We start from the raw sequence: 22986 nt of genomic DNA, 5'->3' as shown, positions 1-22986 counted from the left end.
TGTATGCGTGTGAGAGAGAAAGAGCAGGCATCTGCAGAAACATCATGCCCATTCAAACAGATGAGACATGCCCCTCAGATTTTTGAGTCAAGTAGATTCTGAATGTAACTATAAAAGAAAGGCATCTTTGTATCTACAATGTTGTGGCAGAAATCACCATGTACATTCTATCAATGTATCAACCTTCATGTGATGTGAAACTTTTTTTCCTGTTGTGCAAAACAAGTTATCAATATTTTGTAAACCTTTGTAACTATATATTAGGAAGGGATTTGAACCCTGATGTCATTGTATGCTAATTAAAAACTATACCACTAGACCATTGGCCATGTTATCTCTCACCTGTAAACCAGAAAACCAGAAACATAATTGGTGTCACAGAAAGGATTTCGGTGTTCGGATCCCGCAGTAGACTTTTAATGGAGGGACAGAACTCTCTCAGGTTTCATATATATATATATATATATATATATATATATATATATATATATATATATATATATATATATATATATATATATATTGTGTGTGTGTGTGTGTTTCAAAGATGAGCAAAAGTCTTGTTTGGAACAACATAAATGATTACAGAATTTTATTTTTTATTTATTCATTTATTTTTTTGTGGACAGACATGAACTGATTACCAGAGAATTCTTTTGAGTCTGCTGATAGTTGAGTTTTTGTTGGACTAAGACGAAAGATTAGGCTGCCTTTAAATAGCCTACTGTCTAACAACATGATGTGGTGTCCCATCAAAAAAGAGACAGACAGATAGATAGATAGATAGATAGATAGATAGATAGATGTTCAATAAATTAAATAAAACTGTTAAATAAATTACCTGTTAACAACCGTTTCCTGCACCTCGCACGGAAAACGCGGTCCGTCACGTGATTCTCTAGGAGCGATGTCCCATTTGAGAATGTATCTCTATTCTCACAGATCCTTGCACTGCATCCGAAGATCACTCAGACAGGAATACATCAAACAATAGCCTAGTGCGATAGTATAAAAATGTTGACGCTACCGAAGTTTGTGAGATAAAAAAGCAGAAAACGCAGATGTGTGTGTGTGTGTGTGTGTGGGAGATTGAACCCATCAGAGTAACGACAGCAGTTCGCGTCATCGTTTAAAAGTTGGAGCCGGTGTCTACTGTCATTTATTTTCGTGTTGTCGAGAAACGTGTTTACAAATGCAACAACGGTGTTTCTTGTTAAGATATGTGTACTGACTTGATAAATGTCTTAAACGTACTTCAAATGTAAGCGCGCGTAAGCTGACTGGAGTCTGTGGACGGGCTCGCGCTTCTCTTGCCGGACTGGAATACATTGTATTAACGCGAGCAAAGCATCTGTCGATGATTGGGAGACGGTTGCTGAATACTGAGAGAGGAAGCGCAAAGCCTGGAGCACAGAGAATAAGCATCGTATTGCGTTAAACACACGACAGCGCCCGTCCTGGAGAGGACGGAGGACTCCTGGAGGGTGATAGTGGCCGTAGACTGGACATCACTGTGAACCTTCACCCGGGACAGAAAAGAAAGAGAGAGAGCGAGAGAGAGAGAGAGTAATGGGCACCATGATGGCATCAAAGTGGTTTTTATGTCCCTGTCTGTTTTGGCTGTGCGTGACAAGTAAGGCATACTTGTTTTTAAATAACACCTTTTTTATTTTATTTTATTTTATTTTATTTTATTTTATTTTATTTTATTTTATGTTTTATAGTTTGTTTTATATATGCAGCATATATTTAGTAATACAGGAACTAAGCATGCAGTACTTTTTATTACAGACATGGTAAGATGGTGTTTTTCTTGATTCTTTGTTCTCTCTCTCTGTCTCTGTCTCTCTCTCTCTCTCTCTCTCTCTCTCTCTCTCTCTCTCTCTCTCTTCCCTAATGGATGCATGAGTTCATGTGGGACACGTGCATGGAAGACTTGTTGATTAAGTTTATTTGTGTTCATTGTTCAATAAGTAGGTCAAATACTATTCTTTTGGTTTCTATGTTTCTGAGACTTCACAGAGGTGATATGTAGTTTTTACACTGCTTCAGAAGACCTGGAATATAGTGCTTGAGATGTATGGACTACATTTGATGTTTTACTGGAGCTTTTTGTCATTTTTGGAGCTTGAAGGCCCCTGGTCCTTGTTCACCATCATGAGCATTCTTTTACTTCTCCTTTTGTATTTGCATATATGTTGGATTTTTTAAAATTTATTTTTAATTTAACTTTTGAACTACATAAGCAATGAGTTTGATTTTGTCAAAAAATATGTTCAAACACACATACACAAACAGACAAATGTGCCATTACATGCAAACATTTAAAGTACATATAGATATAGTTGTGAAAGTATTTGAAGTTAAGACATTTTTCGGGCTGAAATATTTCTATTAGGTAGTCCATATGTCCATATACCCTTTTAATATAAGTGGAAGTAAATTAAATAAATAGAGGTCAATGGAAGAGCAAATGTTTTCACAACATTCCCTTTCCTCAAAGATAAAATGCACAATTAATGAACTACTGTCTAAGTGTCACATTTCAGTCCAGATGAAGATAAAGATGATTAAAAAAAGGTTACAAAACAAAGTATTATTTATTAGAACAAACTCAAATAATCCAATAGCAAGAGGTAGTCAACATACAGCGTGTAAAGACATAAACAATACCGGACAAATGAAGAGTGCACAAGGAGGAACTTAAATACACAATGGTGATGAACTAATAACAAAAAGCTGTGATAATTAATGAGTGTCCATGGAAACTAACGAATGGTAGGAAACTTGAACAAAGGAAACTGATGATAATAAAACTAAAAGTCCATGAGAGTGAAACATAACATAATTGTGACATAATGCCCCCTCTGGGTAGGTGCGACTTTGTGCCATAATAGATGAAGCGAGGGAGGAGGGGTGGAGGCTTTGAAGAGGGACGAGGAGTGGGCGAAGGGCTAGATGAAGGCAGACATGCCGGCATGAGAGACCAGAGTGGCAATGATGAAGGTAGTAGCTATGGAGGAGATGATGGTGGAAGGGCCCATGGAGGAGTGAATGGTGGTAGGATCCAGGGAGGACCGGATGGCCGACGAGATCCCAGAGCGACCCAGGAGACGACCACGATGGAGGCGACCCATGGTGGCAGTGATGGAGGGACGATCCAAGGTGGTTCTTTGAGCCTAACCAACAGCACTGCTGCCTGGAGATGAAGAGGCCCAGTCGGAGTCCATGAGACCAAGAGACCGAGTGACAATGAAGGACAAGGAGAGGCACAGTCCTGGCGATGAGTGACCGAGCCCCAAGGCAGATCAGGGCTGCATCGCAGGGCTGTGGGGAGGGGCTGAAGGGAGCCAGAGCCAAGGGAATGGCTGGCTTCGGTGGAGCGTGCAGAAGAGGAAGACTGGGCGATGAAGCAGGCTCAGTGATGGATAGGGCTGGTGATGACAAAAAACATACTGTGATGGACAGGACCGGTGGTGATGACAAACCTAGGCTGGACAGGACCAGCGGACAGAGGCTGGACAGAACACAGATTAATGCAGGAGGGGACTAGTGATAGAGAAGGTTTGTGGGTGGGCAGGATGGGAAGCACTGCATCCATTTCCCAGTCCATCAGCCATCCCTCTGTTTCCAGTTCCACTAAAACCCCCACTGACACAGATGAAATAACTGGCTCACACACCTGGTCAGCCGGGGCCTCTGGTTTCTCTTCCGGGATGAGTGTAGCTGCTGGCTCTGGCTCCGTGCTGGGCATTGACTTGGGCTTGGTCTCCATGGCGGGAATCAGCTTGGTCTCTCGGCCTGTGGTAGGCTCTTGCTCCTTATCCTCAGTGGATGTAGGTGCTGGGTCTGGGGTGGTGACGGATGGTGAGTTGGCTGGACGCTGGCGGCTGGATCCTCTTCTATATCGCCCACAGTGAAAGAACATCCGTCGAGCCATAGGGTGAAGTTGATGTACTTGGCCAGCGTCCAGCAGGAGATTCTTCACGACATTACAAGCTGGATTTTGTCGTAAAGTCGGTATCAAAAACCCCTCCATGACGTGATGTCGTCACAAAGGGCAACGGTGGCTCACTCCGACGAATTCCTCCACATACTCCTCCAAACAACAGCCACCTTGGAAGATAAAAAAACTCCTCCACTGAGTCCCGGGCAGCTTTGAGGTGCCACATTAAAGGATTAGTTCACTTTCAAATGAAAATTACCACATGCTTTACTCACCCTCAAATCCATCCTAGGGGCCGGTTGCATAAACTGCTAAGACTAGTCTTACAAGTTAGTCATCACATTTTTTTCTTTAAGACTGTTCATAACTGTTTTAAGTCAAGTACATAAAACGTAGATTGGTATAATTTGAAACCAAAAAGTAACACTGATTGCCCTTGACTAATCACTAGTTGGTCATACTAGTACTTAAGACACAGTCTTAACATATTGGTTGTGTTTATGCAATTGGCAGCAGAGGTGTATATGACTTACTTCTTTCTGATGAACACAGTCAGAGATATATTAATAAATATTCTGACACATCCAAGCTTTGTAATGGCAGTGAGTGGGATCAACGAGTATGAGCTGAAGAGAGTGCTTCCATCCACATCCATCCATCACTTAACCCCCACTAACAGCCATTAACACCAGAGCAAGCATGACAAAAACACACAACCTCAGTTCAAAGGCAGTTCACATAAATTACAGCCCCACCGAATAGCCACAAACACACATAAAAGTGTAAATTACATCTACACAATTTATTTAATCTTTAATTATCAGCTCTTTCAGGAGTTGTTACTTATGTTGATGTGTCTTTTACACAGCTTTTCTGTAAGACTACACTTTAAAATCTACCTTTAAATCTACCTTTCTAGCTGGAGTGCAAGACTTTACTCTTGGGTTCTACACTAGAACCATGTTTTGGATACAATAAATTAACGTAATTAGCTGCAGTGTGCATTAAAATGTTTACTTGAAGTGAGGTAGCAAAAGAGAGACAAGGAAAGAGGGCAATCTTACAAATATAAGAGTAGCACAATTTGGGAAAATAAAAGGATCTACAGGGCTCATAAGTAAATATGAGATCACTGATGACATCAAGACTTATAACTCTACGGTCTGTAGTATGATGTAATGTAAAGGCTGGTGAACAACCTAAAAGACAGCAACATGGTCAGTGCTCAAATTGACCCACATCTTATAGGTTAAGAAATTAAAAAGTCAAAGATACATATCAATTTCACAATAAAATTCTAGGCCTCACTTTAAGTGCCTTTAACTACTATGTACTAATATTTAAATTAATAATTTGATACAATGCACTTATTGTGTATATACTAGGGTGTCAAAATTCAAGTTAATTTTGCAATTTTTTAAATAATATTCATAATATTATTATATATTTCATAATATCATTTTATAACAAAATATTTGACGCAATTAATGCAGCATCCTTTGACTGCGCTAAATGATCACGCTATCACTCATTCAAGTGCTATTAAACCATTGCGATAAGATGCTACAAAAGAACTCAAATCTGTACTGGCTCTCTGTGAACAAACTGCCGAAACGCAAACACAGAATTAGACAGCGTGTCAGTGCCGCATTGAGTTCTCTTTCACGCTTGAATGGACAAAAACACACAAAACTGTCAAAGTTCCTGCTTTATCGAGTATCTTCATAAGAACATTCTTAAAAAGTGTTAAATGAACGTAAAGAGTTGTGCAAAAATAGGATGTGTGTCAGATCTGCGTCATGTGTGTCAGGTCTTAAAGTGACAGCAGCCTATTAAACCTGCTGCTATCTGTGTCATTAATGTTAATCAAAAGAACAAAGGACATTTTGACACCCTAGAAAATCACTGATCTTGAGTGAATAACTTTGTAGCTTTAGTGTAGGCTACTTTTTTCTGTAATAAGGATGAATATATTTATTAGCTTTGTAGCTTTAATAAAGCTAAGGTAACACTTTAGGATATTATTTTTTCATACCTCCCAAGGACTACTTATTTAAACAGTATTCTAAAGTGAAAAACATGATAACTCTAGCAATAACTGAGGTCATTGCAAGCTTTTGAGGATTTTGTAAGGTTTTCAAAAGTAATAACTCAAGTGTTACTACATCCTTCTAAAGAAATTACTGGCCATTTGGATCAGTATTCAAAAGATGATGGTAACCCACTTGTAATGACTCAAGTGTTACCACTTTGGTGTTCTCACTTTGGGTGCGAGAGGTGTCAAAACCTGGACAAGCCCTGTGGTTTTAGAATGAGTGGCGGGAGCAGCCAGTCGGATCCTACCTCTGTAGCACTGAGCCAAACTCACTATGGCAAGCCGTTTTAACATTTAATTCTTAAGACGTACTAGTATCTATTTTCATGCTACTATTACTTATTTTTTAGATACTAGTATCTATTCCATTAAGTACTAGCACTTATTCATTAGCTACTTGTGCTTATCCTTTAGGTACTAGTGCCTATTCTTTAAATACTAATACTTTTTTAAAAGATACTAGTACTTATTTATTAGATACTAGTTCTTATTTTTTAGGTACTGGTACTTATTCATTAGATACTAGTAAAATAAATAAATAAGTACTTATGTCTAATAATTAAGTACTAGTATCTAGTAATAGGTACTAGTATCTAAAAAATAAGTACTAGTACCTAATGAATACCTACTAGTATCTAATAAATATGAATACAATTGGAATACATACTGGTCAGAACTGAATAGTTGATATCTGAATGACAGATCCCCATAGAAATCAATGGCAAATAATTTAAATGTGTTAGTAGTATCATTAGAATAGTTAGTCACTACCGAAATCTAATGGTATCTATTTAATAGGTACTAGTATATAATGAATAAGTACTAGTATCTAATAATACGTACTAGTAACTAATGAAGAAGTACTAGTATCTAATAAATAAATACTAGTACCAATTTAATAGGCCATGCAACGTCAACTGGCGGCCCGCGGGCCAAATTCGGCCCACCAGAGATTTCCATCCGGCACCCAGAATAATACTGAATTCAGGAATAGCCTTGTAAGAGGAAAAAGTTTAGGGCTGGTCCGAATACCATTTTTTGATGAACATCGACTATTCGAAGCTTCGGAGAGAGGGGCTGAACATATTTTTCTCTCTAATAAAGGCAGGAATCTGTGTCTGTATATCCGTTTGCATTTTTATTATTTCGAGAACCGTTCATCCAATCGACTTCACAGGGGAGTGCAGTGTCGCATTTGGTGCAATATAGATGGACACGCGAGACGCGACACATTCAGAATTAATAAACTTTTAGTAAACTACAGTTAGAGCAGCGCGAGCGGGAAGCGGCGCACCTCACGCGGGCAGGGCTTATGCTCCGAGAACGGACACTGCACTAGTGATATAAAACGCACACACACAGGTCTGTTAAATTAAGCAATACTTTTAAGGTAGTCTAATAATTTTCTGACTAACAAATTGACACAGAAATTTAAACAAAGAAAAACGAAATTAAGTTAAATTAAAAACGAGATTAATTTAGATTGATAATAACGGGTAAAAATGCTAATACATTTTGTCTATTATTCTATTTTCCACAATGTCAAAGCAACAAAACACAAGCTCAGACATGCACAAACTCCGCTGTTCTGCGCTCTAGCCAGAGAACACTCCCGTTGCTGGAACACGCGTCGGTTCTATTTCTAGCATGCACGCGTTTTCTGCGTGGCTCGAGCGCGCCTGAGACGCGTGTCTCAGTGTGCAAACTCCAACCTGTTAAATATGGGAGCCGAAATAAAAACGGACACGCCACGCAGCTGAGTCGCTCACGCAGCCAGTGTGTCGCCGGCCTTATTCAAGGGGGAATGAGAACCGTTTTTTATTTTTAATCTAACGAAACAAAAAGCCTTCTGAAAAGTAGCTTGTGCCATAGCCTGCCTTCAGTCAAGAATGACGATAAACGCGTTCTCTCATTGAACATCTTTTATTGTTTCACGTGCTCATTTTTTCACAAATGTCAAAATTTTCCTTGCCTGGGATTTGCGCACAATTGCGTGACAGTGATGGACAGCTTGAAAGCCTCACAAATATGAAGCCTAAAATATCGCTATCGCCCCCTGGTGGCTTGCTGCAGTACAGGTAATATGTAAAAAATAACATAAATGTGGAATTAGAATTAGTATATCAAATAATAACATACAGTATTAGGATACAATTCGAATTTTATTTTATATTACGAGTATCTGGCCCTTACAGTGTCTGCAGTGAAAAATTCTGGCCCTTGGACAAATATAGTTGATGACCCCTGTAATAGGCACTAGTATGTAATGATGAAGCACTAGTATCTAATGAATAGGTACTAGTTAGGGGTGTAAATCAGACAGTTCATCACGATTCGATACAATATCGATTCTCATAGCCAGCGATTCGATATTTTCCGATACCTCAAAAAGTTCTGCGATACGATTAAGATACGATTCGATACGATTAATATTTCGATATTTTGAGCCTATTTTACACAACCAGTTAAATTTTTATTAACTCAACCAAAATATATCGACCAGTGACAGTTCCATCAACTGTCCCGAGTGTCTTTCACAAGTTCTGAAAGGTAGTTTAAATGAGAATGCATGCGTTGGCGATAATGCATAGACTGATATTGTGTGAAAATGTGGAGAATGTTAAAACAAAGGTGCCTCTATAAATAGCCCACAGGTATCGATTTTTTACGCATTGCATCGATGCATCGGATCGTTAGACATTAGATCGATGTATCGATATATATCGATGTATTGTTACACCCCTAGTACTAGTATCTTACGAATGAGTACCAGTCTCTAATGATTAAGTACTAGTGTCTAATGAATAAGTACTAGTATCTTTTCAAAAGGTACTAGTATATGTTAAAGTGGCCAGGGACAAATCCTCATTTTTAAACATTCGTATGGGCATACCTCAGGGTTCTATATTAGGACCATCGTTGTTTGGTCTCTTTATAAATGACTTGCCTTTGATCTGTCCGGGTGTCCGCTGCCAACTTTACGCAGATGATGCTGTTTTTTATGCGCCCGCCAAGACACCGGAGCACCACTGTAAAGTTCAATTCAAAATCTTACTAGTATAATAAAAAAATCTTACTAGTAACATTTGGAATAAATACTAGTATCTAAAGTACTAGTATGAATACGTACTAGTACTTAATGGAAAAGACACTAGTATCTTAAAAATAAGTATTAGTAGCATGAAAATAGATACTAATACGTTTTAAGGATTAAATGTTAAAACGGCTTGCCATAAACTCACATGACTGTGAAATCCCTACAGCAGGTTGTGTTCATCTGTACTTCAATGTAGCCAAGATTAAGCAAGCCAAGTGTTTATTATATGTTGAAAATGGTTTCATTAGAAAAAGTCTTACTGACAAAAACTTTTGAATTGTACATGGAACAGTTTAATTCTACCTTGGCTTTGTTTGGAACAGACAATACTGTGTCTAAAATTTAATATAAATTGTAAAATATTAAATTCTGTTTTATTTATAAACATGCTTATATTTGTTAGTGGTTCTGTGTACTGATTACTGCATTTGAATCCACTGAAGCTCATATAGACATTGAAAGACTGACAAATAGAATAAATAAAATGGATATTAGGTTTGGAATCAGATGCTGCTGCAGATGTTTTTTAAACTTGTTTATAAAGCACTATGCCGGAAATGGTGGTCACACACAGATGGGTCTGAGATTAGAGGTGATAGGTCAGACACACATATACTCACACATTGATTGTCATTCCAGAGTTATCTATGACTTTTGCATAGGAATATCATCATTGAAGAGTGCGTTACACACACACACACACACACACACACACACACACACACACACACACACACACACACACACACACACACACAGGTTTGTTTTGCTATCTTAGTGAGTACATTCCATAGGCGTAATGGTTTTTATACTGAACAAACTGTACATTCTACCCCCTACACTACCCCTACTCCTAAACCTACCCATCACAGAAAACATTCTGCATTTTTACATTTTTATATTTTTTAGTATGTTTTTAAAGCTATTTTAAATATGAGGACTCATAAAATTTCGTAATACCAGTGTAATACCCATGTCATTACACAAATCTGTGTCCTCATAAATCACAAAAACACGTGCACAGACACACACACAAACAAAACAAACAAACAAACACATAAACTAATATGAAGTGGATCTGGACGTTGTGTTGCTAAAGGGGAAAAGCCATTGAAAATGACTAAGGCTCTGCATAACCACAAAAGCTTGAAGGTGTGTGTGTGTCTGTGTTTCTTCTGGTGTGGAATGGATCATACCAATCGAGTCTGACACAATCTTGGATTCATGATGGAAACCAGGGGTGTTTGTGTGTCAGTGTTCTGTTTTAGGAGGAGGAGCAGAGTCACTGGAGATTTTATCCTACATGCAGTGGGGAGGAAATGGCATGTGTTTGTGTGTGTGTGTGTGTGTGTGTTTTGCTACAGTCTTGGCAAGTCATTGTTTTGCCATGTCATTGGCACACTCCCTCCACAGCATTGGTGGGCTTATGAGTTATGATAGGATAAGATGCATAGTAAAATTATTCTGACATATTTGTGTTTTTGCTCTGCAGTGAAAGCAGATTACATGCTGCTTAGCAGACATTTTGGCCTTTTCATGATATTCTCAAAAACTCAAGAACTATATATATATAACTGTATAAACTGTCAAGATATAGCACTGCTTTGCGACTTTGTGTCTTTCAATGCATATTTGACATCTAATGACACAATTTTAAAAGGTTTTGGCAAACAGACATTAGATACAAAGCTAGAACAGCCTTGATGGGGTCATATCATATATAGATTTTAATTCTTGTGATTCACTTATATTTCTATTTCCTATTATTTTTTTGCCAAGGAAGTCATAATTTAGTTTATTTATAGTAATTTATAAATAGTCAATTTAACACAATAATGTGCTGCTCAGACTGTTCAAGTCAGATGTCAGAAATCCAAGGATTTCAGAATGAGCTGTTTTTTGCTGTTTGCTTTTAGTAAATGGTCTTACAATCTTTGATCAAGGAAAGTTTGTCATGATGACCCATTTGCCATGTATTGATCTTCAAACATTTCTCCCCCCCCATGTGGATCTGTTTTGTGTATGTGTGTGTGTTTGTGTCTGTTAGTGTGTCTTGCTGCTGATGCTGAGGAGAGGCTGGTAGATTTTCTGCTTGGTCCTGAGCGCTACAATAAACTTATCCGGCCTGCGGTCAATAAGAGTCAGCAGGTCACTATTGGCATCAAAGTCTCTCTTGCACAGCTCATTAGTGTGGTAAGTGTTTTTCATACACACAGACATACAGCACTCACAAAATATTAGAGCAAAAAACTACTGACTCCAGACTTTTAAACGCTAGTGTATATAATATTTATATTTAAGTCATCTTATATATAAAAATGTTTTTGACTCCAAACTTTTGAATTGTATTGAGTGCAACATAAAAAAAAGTTTATATAAATATGAATTTAAATATTAAAAATGTATTACAAATTTAAATAAAAATTAAAAAATGTTCTGGCTTTAAAAAAGTGCATCTAATGTTCACGTCACAAGCACACAATTGCATTAGAGCTGTGGTGCAGCAGCAGTAGCATGTCCTTGACACATTAGAGACTCAAGGTACATTCAGACTGACAGGTAAATTCAATTTGACACTGTGTTCTAACCAGGCATAATGCCACAAAGTGACAAGCAACAAAACAGTTTGTTTCTATATTTGTCCTGTTACACTGTGTATCCCCACCCACTGCAAAATCTCATTTATTCATCTCTGTGCTTCAGACAGCTGTATATTAAACAGCAAATACATTCAAACTGACTTGCACTCATTGTGAGGATGCTGGAACCCTGCCGGGTCCCGTTTGGTTAGGACACAGTGTTAGTACTCACACGGGTGATGCAGGTTTGAGTCTGATCCCATCATATCCTTGTCACTCCACCCAGTAATTTTCTGTTCCCTTTTTCACTGTTGCATACAAACTAGGGCTGTCAAGCGATTTAATTTTTTAATCGAATTACATAATGTGCCGAATTAATGTAGTTAATCGCAAATTAATCACACATCAAATTTCGCTGAGAAATAACCCCCAGAAGATAATTTAAAGTCATTATTGTGTTAAATGAGAAAAGCATCAAATAGACATTACAAAAAGTAGCTTTAGAAAGAAACATTTTATCTGATTCAACATAGCAATTCAAAAGTTTGGGATCAGTAAAAGAAAATAATTTGAGAAATGTTGCGGATTTTTTTTTATATTCAATGGAAGTCAGTAACCAATGGTAACCAAAACAGTTTGGTTACCAACATTCTTGAAAATATCTTCTTTTATGTTCTGGAAAAGAAAAAGTCATACAGGTTTGAAATGACATGAAGGTGAGTAAATGATGACAGAATTTTCTTTTCTTCTTTTTTTTTATTAATATGAAAATATGAAATTATTTTTTAAAGAAATTATGCTCTAAATAAGAAACTAAAACTGTGGTAAATGTCTAAATGAGTAAGTCATTGCACAATATGTTCTGAGATGCACAACAGTTCTGTTGTGGCTTTATAAGTAATATTTTCGTTGGCAAAATCGAGCAAAAACAGACAATATTGTGTCTAAAATACAGAACAATATTAACTTCTTATTTATTAAACTCTTATATAAAATTAATATCACATTTGCACTTGTGCTATTTCTGTATGAAAATAAGAACCCTAATACAAACACATGCAATGTTCTGTTTTTTTACAGAATGAGAGGGAACAAATCATGACAACGAATGTGTGGCTGACTCAGGTAAGCTCACCTGCTATGCCTGTGTACTCATCTGGATAGTGTTATAAAACACAGTCAAATGAGCTGTCCAATACATGAGTGCACACACGCACGTTAAAATTAAATTATACACTTTTAGGTCATTTCTGTTGCGTGATGGAAAATCCTGTTTAACTGAGTGAATGCATTTAGCTGTTTGGTTTTAAATGAGTTTGGTACATCATCTGACTCATTTTCAACAGTTTTTTTTCAACAGCATTTTAATTTTTCTATAGGAATGGAATGACTACAGACTGGTGTGGGATCCGAATGAGTATGAGGGCATCAAAAAACTACGAATACCATCACAGCACATCTGGCTCCCTGATATAGTACTCTATAACAAGTATGCCATAACTGTGACCAGTAGCATATATATATATATATATATATATATATATATATATATATATATATATATACACACACACACACACACACACACACACACACTTCCATTCAAACTTCCATATATAGACACATAGACACAGACTTCCATTTTTTAATGTTTTAAAGTCTCTTATGCTCACCAAGGTTCCATTATAAATACAGTAAAACAGTAATATTGTGAAATATTATTAAATTTAAAATGACTGTTTTAATATATTTTAAAATGTTATTTATTTATGTGATGGCAAAGCTGACTTTTCAGCAGCCATTACCTCAGTCTTTACTGTCACTTTATACTTCAGAAATTATTCTAATATAGAAACATTTCTTATTATTATCAATGTTGAAAACGGTTGTGCTGCTTAATATATTTGTGGAAACCATAGTGCATTTTTCTTTGATGAACTCAAAAGAACATCACTTATTTGAATTTTTTCGTAACAATGTACAACCCGAATTCTGGAAAAGTTGGGATGTTTTTTAAATTTGAATAAAATGAAAACTAAAAGACTTTCAGATCACATGAGCCAATATTTTATTCACAACAGAACATTGAAAAAATAACAAATGTTTAATCTGAGAAATTTTACAATTTTATGCACAAACAGTCCATTTTAAATGAGCCTTGGCCCACAGGACACGACGGCGCTTCTGGACCATGTTTACATATGGCTTCCTTTTTACATAATAGAGCTTTAGTTGGCATCTGCAGATGGCATGGCGGATTGTGTTTACCGACAGTGGTTTCTGGAAGTATTCCTGGGCCCATTTAGTAATGTCATTGACACAATCATGCCGATAAGTGATGCAGTGTCGTCTGAGGTCCCGAAGACCACGGGCATGCAATAAAGGTTTTCTCCAGATTCTCTGAATCTTTTGATGATGTTATGCACTGTAGATGATCAGATTTGCAAAGCCTTTGCAATTTGACATTGAGGAACATTGTTTTTAACCTGTTAGCCAGCACCCCCGCTTTTGGAAAATTCCAAGAAATGACATACCCAAACTAAAACAGATACAGTTCATGAACCCTTTGCACTAAAAGCACAAGTAAGGTCTCATTTGAAAGCAGACGCTTTGCAGTTTATGGTAAATAATTAATTAATTATTGTCACAATGAAGAAAATAGTTAAAAGTAGCTTCAAAGTTTTGAAAAGTTATTAGAAATGTATTATATGAAATATATTTATGAAAATAAAAGTGAAGTTGGCCTTGTGGCAATCTAGAAATGCGTTCTGCAGCATGTCTGACCATGTTATATTTCAAATATGAAGATAAGTTTAAAATTCTGAGTTTTATTACATGTTTTTCAAGACCATGTCATGAGACTTTATTTAGAAAGGACCCTAAAATGTTAACTGATGTTTATTGTCATCTATTCAAGTGTATTGTCCATATTGTGTTTGTGGTGCTAACTGCCCCATTCAGTTTCAGTCTCCCCTGAACACATTCACACCTCTCCAACCTGCTTATGGCTCTAATTATTCTTTTCTTTTGTCTCTATTATAATTCCTGATGTTCTATTCAAGATGATTTAATCCCTCATTTCATTCACCAAACTTCTCACTTCACCTTCTTTCAAACTGTATCTAATGCCCTTCTTGGAAAAAAAAAGAGAGAAAAAAAGTGAGCTTTACGATTCAAAATGATTTATTTGCATTAGCTCAGAACAGGTGCATCTCTGGGCTCGTTAGCATGTTACCTTAGCACACCAACAAAACACGACAATTTATAAGATTAAAACCACGTTTTTGCTCCAAACTTACTAGTCGGTTGTTTTAAATAACCTTCTGTGACGTGGTGTGGCTTCAGATCAAAACTCTGACAGAAAATATATAATTTAATGCTATTCTGCACAATGAGAAAAGCTATCTCGATTAGCATTGCATTATAAATATAATCTACTATTATGAATACCTGACATGGCGTGAAGAACACAGATAAACCACATATCGTCACAATCGTGTATTTATTACTTTCAAAAGTGACGTTCTGTATGTTTATATCAATGATTATAGCGATGTCTGGTAGCCTCTGTTAGTTCCGTGTATGTCACATGATTGTCTCTTGTTCATGATGTATTATTTGTAGACTAGTGTGCACAGAGCGCCCTCCGGCTGCAGGTATGAGTTGAAAAAACACTGTAGTCAGTGTATACAGCGCTCATATGACGACAACAGCGCGTTTTGGGTAAAAATTTAATAAATATTACTCCTCTGTATAGAAAATTGACATAAACGTACGGGAATCCATCAATATTTCTCCAAATGTACATGCTTTTAAGCTAAAAGCCCTGATGGATGTTATTTTGTGGAGTTTTTTCATGACGATCTAACATGAGTTTTTTCTCAATGGCTGAAGCTGACGCTCATATTTCAATGAAAAGGTAACGACTCCGTTTCTCATATTCATAACTCCCGACGCATATTAACAAATAACGGTCACTATACAATGTTGAGAGTAAAATAAAGATTAAAAATTGAAGCTCGAGTCTTAGATCTTTTTAATGATGTATAGTTTGTCAAGGTAATTACATTAAATCTAACAGTAAATTTGAGCTAATTTAAACAAAGAAGCTTCGGTGCGTCGGCGCACCAGTGCAGGTTAACAGGTTTTAAGTATTCCACAATCTTTTTATGCACTCTTTCACAGCTCTGCTCATCTTTACTTCTGAGAGACTCTGCCTCTCTAAGACATCCCTTTTATAGTTAATCATGTTACAGACCTGATATCAATTAACTTAATTAGTTGCTAGATGTTCTCCCAGCTAAATCTTTTCAAAATTTCTTGCTTTTTCAGCCATTTGTTTCCCCCGTGCCAACTTTTTTGAGACCAGTAGCAGGCATCAAATTTGAAATGAGCTCATTTTGTGCATAAAATTGTGAAATTTCTCAGTTTAAACATTTGTTATGTTATCTATGTTCTATTGTGAATAAAATTAAATTTTCATTTTATTCAAATTTAAAAAACGCCCCAACTTTTCCAGAATTTGGGTTGTAAAAGTCTTTACTGTCTTGCTGAATAAAGCGAAAATAAAAATTCTACTGACCCCAACATTTTGAACAATAGTATGAGCACAACATTGAGGATTCTTTCTATTGAATGAGTAGTTCAGAAGATTACTTGATGTTTACATCCTTATTGTTAAGCACTGACATACTGTATAAGTATAGTTATATAATAGTCAAGTCTCTAATGTGTACCACAACATCTGATTCTTAATATTTTATTTGGAATAGCCTGGAGCAGTAGCTTTGGAAACAGTTATTATTACCTCACTAATGTGTGTTCACAGTTGTTCTCGGTTTTATTAAGGCTATAAGCCGTGTACACTTTTGGGATGTTTTGAGGCTTTGATGCACCGTCATTATTTAGTGACAAACTCAATACAACAAGCAAGCTGTCACTGTTCCAAGAGACTGGCTAATTATGCTAAAGAGTTGCCAAAAGCAAAAGCAATTGCCTCCCTTGATGCTGTTCTTTCAGGTCGTTCACGACAAAGCTCAGAAGAATGAAGAAAAAAAAAATAAGATGAATGACAAGCAAAAATGTTTAAACTGTTTGATCTAGGTCAGATGTGTGTTCCTAGTGGAAGCATTGTGTGTTATATAATCCCCATTTTAGCTGATAAAAATGGAGGATGCACTTGCACATGTTCATTGCTTAAATGGATAAATTGAGTGGGATGAGACTTTAATTTGCTTAAGAGGCATTTCCTCATGTAAAGAGACACTGGTGCATGTAATCCTTTGCTAAAATAAGCATTGTATTTCTATGTTAATTTTAATTAAAAAAGATGTACACTAATAATTTTCAAAAGGCAGAGAGAAAGAGAGAGATCCTGGATTAAATATCTGTTAATTAATGCATATTAACCAGGAACTGTGTGTGATGAGGAGGTGTTTTCATTGTCTCATATATATAGGTTTTTCAAACTAATTTAAAATGTTTAATTTAAAATGTTTAACATAATAATTTTGAACACACCAAATTTTATATTACTACAGTTTCATCACAATAATGTTATTGGATTGACAGCCGTAATTAAAAAAAATACTCTAATAGTGTGCATAAAAAACATACACTAACTTAACACGTCAACTTAATACCATATAAATACTCTCTAAATAATATTTTACTATTTTTCTTTGGCTTTAATACAATTTTTAAGACATAATATAATTTAGAAACTTTTTTTGGGAAAACAACTTTTTCACAGTATGAAAAGAACTTTATTAATAAAAATATATTGCTGCCATTGTTTTTTTGTTGTTGTTGTTGTTGTTTTTTAAAAGATGGAGGTCCCTCTCAAAAGGATATTCATATTTGGTGATGGGTACATCAAAAATTTTAAAACCCCCTCTGCCAGTGAATACATTTTGCCACTGTAACACACTTTATGCTTTTTATACAGTGTACGCTTGAACTATATTTAGAATGTATATTCTTTCTTTTACAGTGCAGATGGGGTGTATGAAGTATCATTTTACTGCAATGCAGTTGTCTCCAACACTGGTGACATTTTCTGGCTCCCTCCTGCCATCTACAAGAGCGCCTGTGCTATTGAAGTCCAAAACTTCCCCTTTGATCAACAAAACTGCACGCTTAAATTTCGTTCCTGGACCTACGACCGCACAGAACTGGATCTTGTCTTGACGTCCGATTTTGCCAGTCGTGATGACTACACACCCAGCGGCGAATGGGATATTGTGTCACTCCCTGGCAGAAAAAACGAAGACCCCAATGACCTCACATACCTGGATGTCACATATGACTTTGTGATCAAGCGCAAGCCTCTCTTCTACACGATTAACCTCATCATTCCATGCGTCCTCATCACTTCTCTTGCAATTCTGGTTTTCTACCTTCCTTCAGACTGTGGGGAGAAGATGACACTTTGTATTTCAGTTCTTCTGGCTCTTACTGTGTTTCTGCTACTGATTTCGAAGATCGTTCCACCAACATCACTGGCTGTTCCATTAATAGGGAAGTATCTGATGTTTACGATGGTACTTGTCACATTTTCTATCGTGACGAGTGTGTGTGTGCTCAACGTGCACCACCGTTCTCCATCAACCCACCGTATGCCTGAGTGGGTCAAGCGTGTGTTCCTGCATAAGCTTCCTGCTTTCCTTCTAATGCGACGACCAGGAAGATCTAATGTACGGGAGAGGTTTCGAAAGAAACACCAGCAGAAATCGTTTTCCTCTGATGCAAAGAGCATAAGGTTGGATGGAGACTCGTTCTTCTTAAGTGATGACCCTGGACGTGTGTGCGGCGCTTGGAGGGTCGGTGACCTTCCTGAGGGGTCAGACTTCAGGCAGAGAGTTAAAGTCAGACATGACCAAGATGTGGATGAGGCCATAGAAGGTGTGAGGTTCATTGCTGAACATATGAAGATTGAGGATGATGATGAAGGGGTGAGAAGTGGTTTTGAGTTTTATTGATTTATTGGCTTATTGAGGGTGCTTTCACACTGGCAGTTTAGTTCAAAACAGGGCAAGGTTTGCATGAAAAATTGGTAATGTGAAAGCTGTCTTGCGGACCCATGAGTACACTGGAGTACCATAATCGAGACTAAGAGCCAGATTTACTAACAGCTTGCGCCGGCGCAAACCCTCTTTTTGGGATTAAAAAAAAAATACTGTCGGGATTTACTAAAGACATGCAGTGCAAAATTAAGGGCTGGAAAGACGTGGACTGAGTTGTTTTTGTGGCTGACCTTATTGCATATGCATTTGTAAGAGTTTCCCCTTCAGACACAAAATTTATGGGAGGAGAGTATTTAAATGAATCACGCAACGCGATTTACTAATGTTTGCGCTAGTCAATTTACTGGTATTTGCACCATATTTAATGGCCAAAAATAGCATTTCTTAACCCATTTTGCGACATGGCTGCAATTGTTGCTGTTAGGAGGAGACACTGCAGAGAATACTTGTATTAATTTCTTTGGAATGCCAGAGGAAGATGTTATCCGAACATATCGTTTGCCAAGCCATGTTGGCCTATATGTATGTGTACGTATTTGTCAGATTACATGTAACAAGTTGTGCCTGTGTCGACCCGTACCTGATGAGCATCAGCTCTGCTTATTTGTGACCCAAACGCTAATTTCCACTGCTCTTGTTAGATTGAGTTGGTCATTATGTAAATGATTTGACTGCGTCTGTGTTCTTTAATTTGCGTGTCAACAATAGATCATGCGCAAAACTTGTCACTCCCATTGGCGCACTTGTGGAATTAAAAAGGTACAAAGCTGTCACTGGGGCAGTACCCTAAGACACAAAAGTGAATTATCTTCTATTATGTGCTGTCCACGTTTGTAATGACATTCAGATCAGACCAATGCTGCTATTGGGCACCAGGAGCAAAAGTGCTCGGATTCAGACCACAGCAAACGTGCTCAGTGTGAAAGCCCCCTAAATGGATGGTTTGCTAATAGTTTGCAAATTTTAATTAGACAGAACAAACAGGATCTACACAACAGCCTCTTAAATGTCTACAAACACTCAAGTTAAGCTCAAGTGTTTAAAAAGGGCATAAGTAAACCAATATCCTTAAAAAAGTTTGCTTCAATATAACGGATAAATAACATAATGTTAAGTTAAATTAAATAGTTCAAATTAAACAGTAAAAGCCTACTTGCACTAGACGAGCCATAGCCATGTATCTCCATGCTTCTCATGTATGAAACACCACTCCCATTCATGTAAAGTAACCTTGTTGACCAGTTTGGATGAGTAAGGGTAAAACGCACAACATATAGTACCTTCAATTGTCTGTAGATGGTGATATTGCTTCTTTTGTAGCAGAAATAAACGAGTAGCTGCATTACTCATCACAAATGTACTGGAGTAAAGAGTACATATACTTGTAAAAATGTAATCAATTAGCGAGTACAAATTAATATCTTTGATACTCAGTCATACTACAAAGTACAGTAACTAATTACATTTATAATATTACATATAGGAACTTTAGCCGCTTTTCCACCGTCGGGCCGAACGGTTCTGTTTCCTCTTGAGCCTGGTACGGTACGATTACAAACTGTAACCGTACCAGCTTGCCCGGATTGGCACGGAATGGAAAAGTGGCTTTGTCACACATCCGTTATTTAAACCACGTTGATAAATGGTAATACTGTCATTAATGATGTCTTACAGTTAATAATTTATGATTATATAACTTTGATAACTTCTGCTTATTAATCAGTTTGAGATCAAATAATAATTAATTAATTATTGCTGTAAATAATTACCATCATCAACTACTTTGCTATTTTTGTTCTCTGTTGTTTTACTTCTTTTCCAGATGTTAGATACCAATGTGGGTTCTCTCTTACATCATTCCAGGGTTCCCCTGGGGTTCACCAACACGGTGAACTTGATTTCACCAAGTACCACATGTTCCTGGATCAACATCTTTGTTGACCTTGAAACAACATTCCAACCAACCAATCAGACTTGAGGGTCAAGTTTACAGTTTGACCAGTTTAGGCTGACAACCAGGGTTAGGTGCTTCTACATCAGTGTTATTCACATATCATTTCCCTCAGATTTTAGGGATAAGTTATGGCTAGTATTATGTTTAGGGGTAGGGATAGGGTTAGGACTAAATTTTCGGACAGTAATGTTGTTTCAGGATCAACAAAGCATGTTGATCCAGGAACATGTCTCACTTGGCAAAATAACGGTGACCTCTAAAACACATATGCACACATGCACTATATACACATGCAATATATATATATAGAATGAAAGACATTATGGATTTTGTTAGTAGAATTTTATAATAATCATTAATGAAAGAAATCTGTTATAACATTTTGTTTGTTTAGTATTGATGTTTAATGTGCCAATTGTTAGACTGTATTTATGCTTCCTCTTAAAAGACTTCCTCTAAAAAACTTTTTTTTAAGTCTGTGTAAACACCTCATACAATAATGTATTTATAAATATTTATTATTGAAATTATTGTATTGTATTGTATATCTTTTTTGTCCACCGAGGTGGAAAATTGTCTCATAAATTGTTAATGAAATTGTATTTACTTTTTTACTTACACATAATGAAAGAGGCATTAATGGAACCATTAAAAAATAGTTAATTCTTTATAATTCCCATTCCTAGACATGGGATACTATATGTCTGCAGTGTGCAACCAAATACCAGGCATGAAGACACTTTCAAACTTTACAAACCATTCAGGGTTAAGCCCATCCCTAATTCTCCCATGACTATGCATATATGTAATTTTAATTAAAGTATTTTTGCTTGCATGTGTCATGCAGATCATTGAGGACTGGAAGTATGTAGCCATGGTGATTGACCGGCTCTTCCTCTGGATTTTTATCCTGGTGTGTGTCGTCGGCACACTCGGACTCTTTGTTCAGCCCCTCTTTCAAAGCTACAACACCCCCGTGGCAGAGGAAGTGTGAGTCACATCTTTCCTCCTCTACTCCTTCTCTTTAATTCATGATAGAGAGGTGTTTGGAGGCCAGTGCCTTCCGGAGTTTTGTAAACTTGCATTTAACAATAACGTCACCTTCAATGTGAAAAAGTTTACTGACGTTTACTGATACATCTGCTTCTTTCTTTTCCTCCTTGCCTTTTCCCATGGTGTTCTTCTCTTTCCTTTGTCTTCCTTTTGCAGATATGGGGATTTCTAAAATATCTGCTGAATGACCCTGTGACTTTTGGACATAACTGTTGACCAAGTTTTGACATATCACAAACACATATCCACATTATTGTTGTGGCAGAACATAACCATTGTGGGGCGAATTCACTAAACTGTTGCACCACTTTAGTTATGGTGTTTCAGTTCAAACATATGAATCTTATTCACAAACCACCCACAATCCAGTTTAAGCAGGTACAAAATAGCATTTTGCATTTAAATTCATTATTTTCCATGCAAACCACCTTTCTATGCAAATTATTAGGCTTCTTATAGAATGTGTATTAAAATGAGTGCTGTGTGCTTGGTACAAGATATTTGTTTGCATTTTCTATTGAACTTGATAGCAGTAAATTATCAAATGATGATTCATTGAAGTAGAGTGTTATAATAAGCCATAAAATCAGCCATTACCTGATTTGAATAATTCCTTTAGATGCAAGTGAACACATCAGCTGGTTCAATTCATTGTTAGTGAATATCCTCCTTGTGTCACATGACAAACTCTGCCCACTACACTCTCAAAGCTATAAACCAATGATTCTGTTTCTTTAGTTAAGAATTTCTCATTTGAGAAATAATAGCATCATATGACAGCTGTCAGTGCCACTCAGTCGACATCTTTGTAGCCAAACTGTTGTATAACTATAATATTTATATGTTTTATGTAGTGTTCACTTTTATATTTTTTCAAGGCACACATTCACTTCTGTCAAAGAAGGTTTACAGGGTTTCAAGAGCAGGATGATTATCAGAGACCTTGATACAAGGACTAATTTTCTAAGATGTTTTTCTCCTTCTTGCTTGACCTCACACAAATGCATTGACACACAAACTGTAGTTCACTCAATATTGTTTGATATGAACATTTGATTATTGGCTGTGAGTGGTATTCCAGAAATAAATCACATTTTAATTGCCTTAAAAGAAAGTTTCATGCTGTGATTGAAAAGCACTTCACCACCATGACATTATGATCAATAGACTTTTCTCAAACTAAGCATTGTAATTTAAAAAAAAAAAAATAATAATAATAATACAATAAAACATTTTT

General features: G+C 36.7%; 1 protein-coding gene across 1 annotated transcript; it reads left to right on the top strand.

The window, feature by feature from the left end:
• The first annotated feature begins 932 nt into the window (after nucleotides 1-932).
• chrnb5a (cholinergic receptor, nicotinic, beta 5a) lies at nucleotides 933-22986 on the top strand. Its single transcript, XM_048197646.1, has 7 exons — nucleotides 933-1633; nucleotides 11186-11331; nucleotides 12798-12842; nucleotides 13097-13206; nucleotides 17710-18670; nucleotides 21544-21686; nucleotides 21906-22986. The coding sequence occupies exons 1-7, from the start codon at nucleotides 1570-1572 to the stop codon at nucleotides 21919-21921; spliced, it is 1485 nt and encodes a 494-aa protein (XP_048053603.1). The 5' UTR covers nucleotides 933-1569; the 3' UTR covers nucleotides 21922-22986.

The sequence above is a fragment of the Megalobrama amblycephala genome, linkage group LG7 (assembly GCF_018812025.1).
Source record: "Megalobrama amblycephala isolate DHTTF-2021 linkage group LG7, ASM1881202v1, whole genome shotgun sequence".
Classification (NCBI taxonomy): domain Eukaryota; kingdom Metazoa; phylum Chordata; class Actinopteri; order Cypriniformes; family Xenocyprididae; genus Megalobrama; species Megalobrama amblycephala.
The sequence above is the reverse complement of the archived record's forward strand: the minus strand, read 5'-3'. Positions and strand labels throughout refer to the sequence as shown.

Excerpts from the sequence above, each read along its gene's own strand:
- chrnb5a (XM_048197646.1), top strand. The coding sequence starts at position 1,570 with ATGGGCACCATGATGGCATCAAAGTGGTTTTTATGTCCCTGTCTGTTT. Across the intron at positions 1,634-11,185 it reads GTTTTGGCTGTGCGTGACAA|TGTGTCTTGCTGCTGATGCT; the intron begins GTAAGGCATACT and ends TGTGTCTGTTAG. Across the intron at positions 11,332-12,797 it reads TTGCACAGCTCATTAGTGTG|AATGAGAGGGAACAAATCAT; the intron begins GTAAGTGTTTTT and ends GTTTTTTTACAG.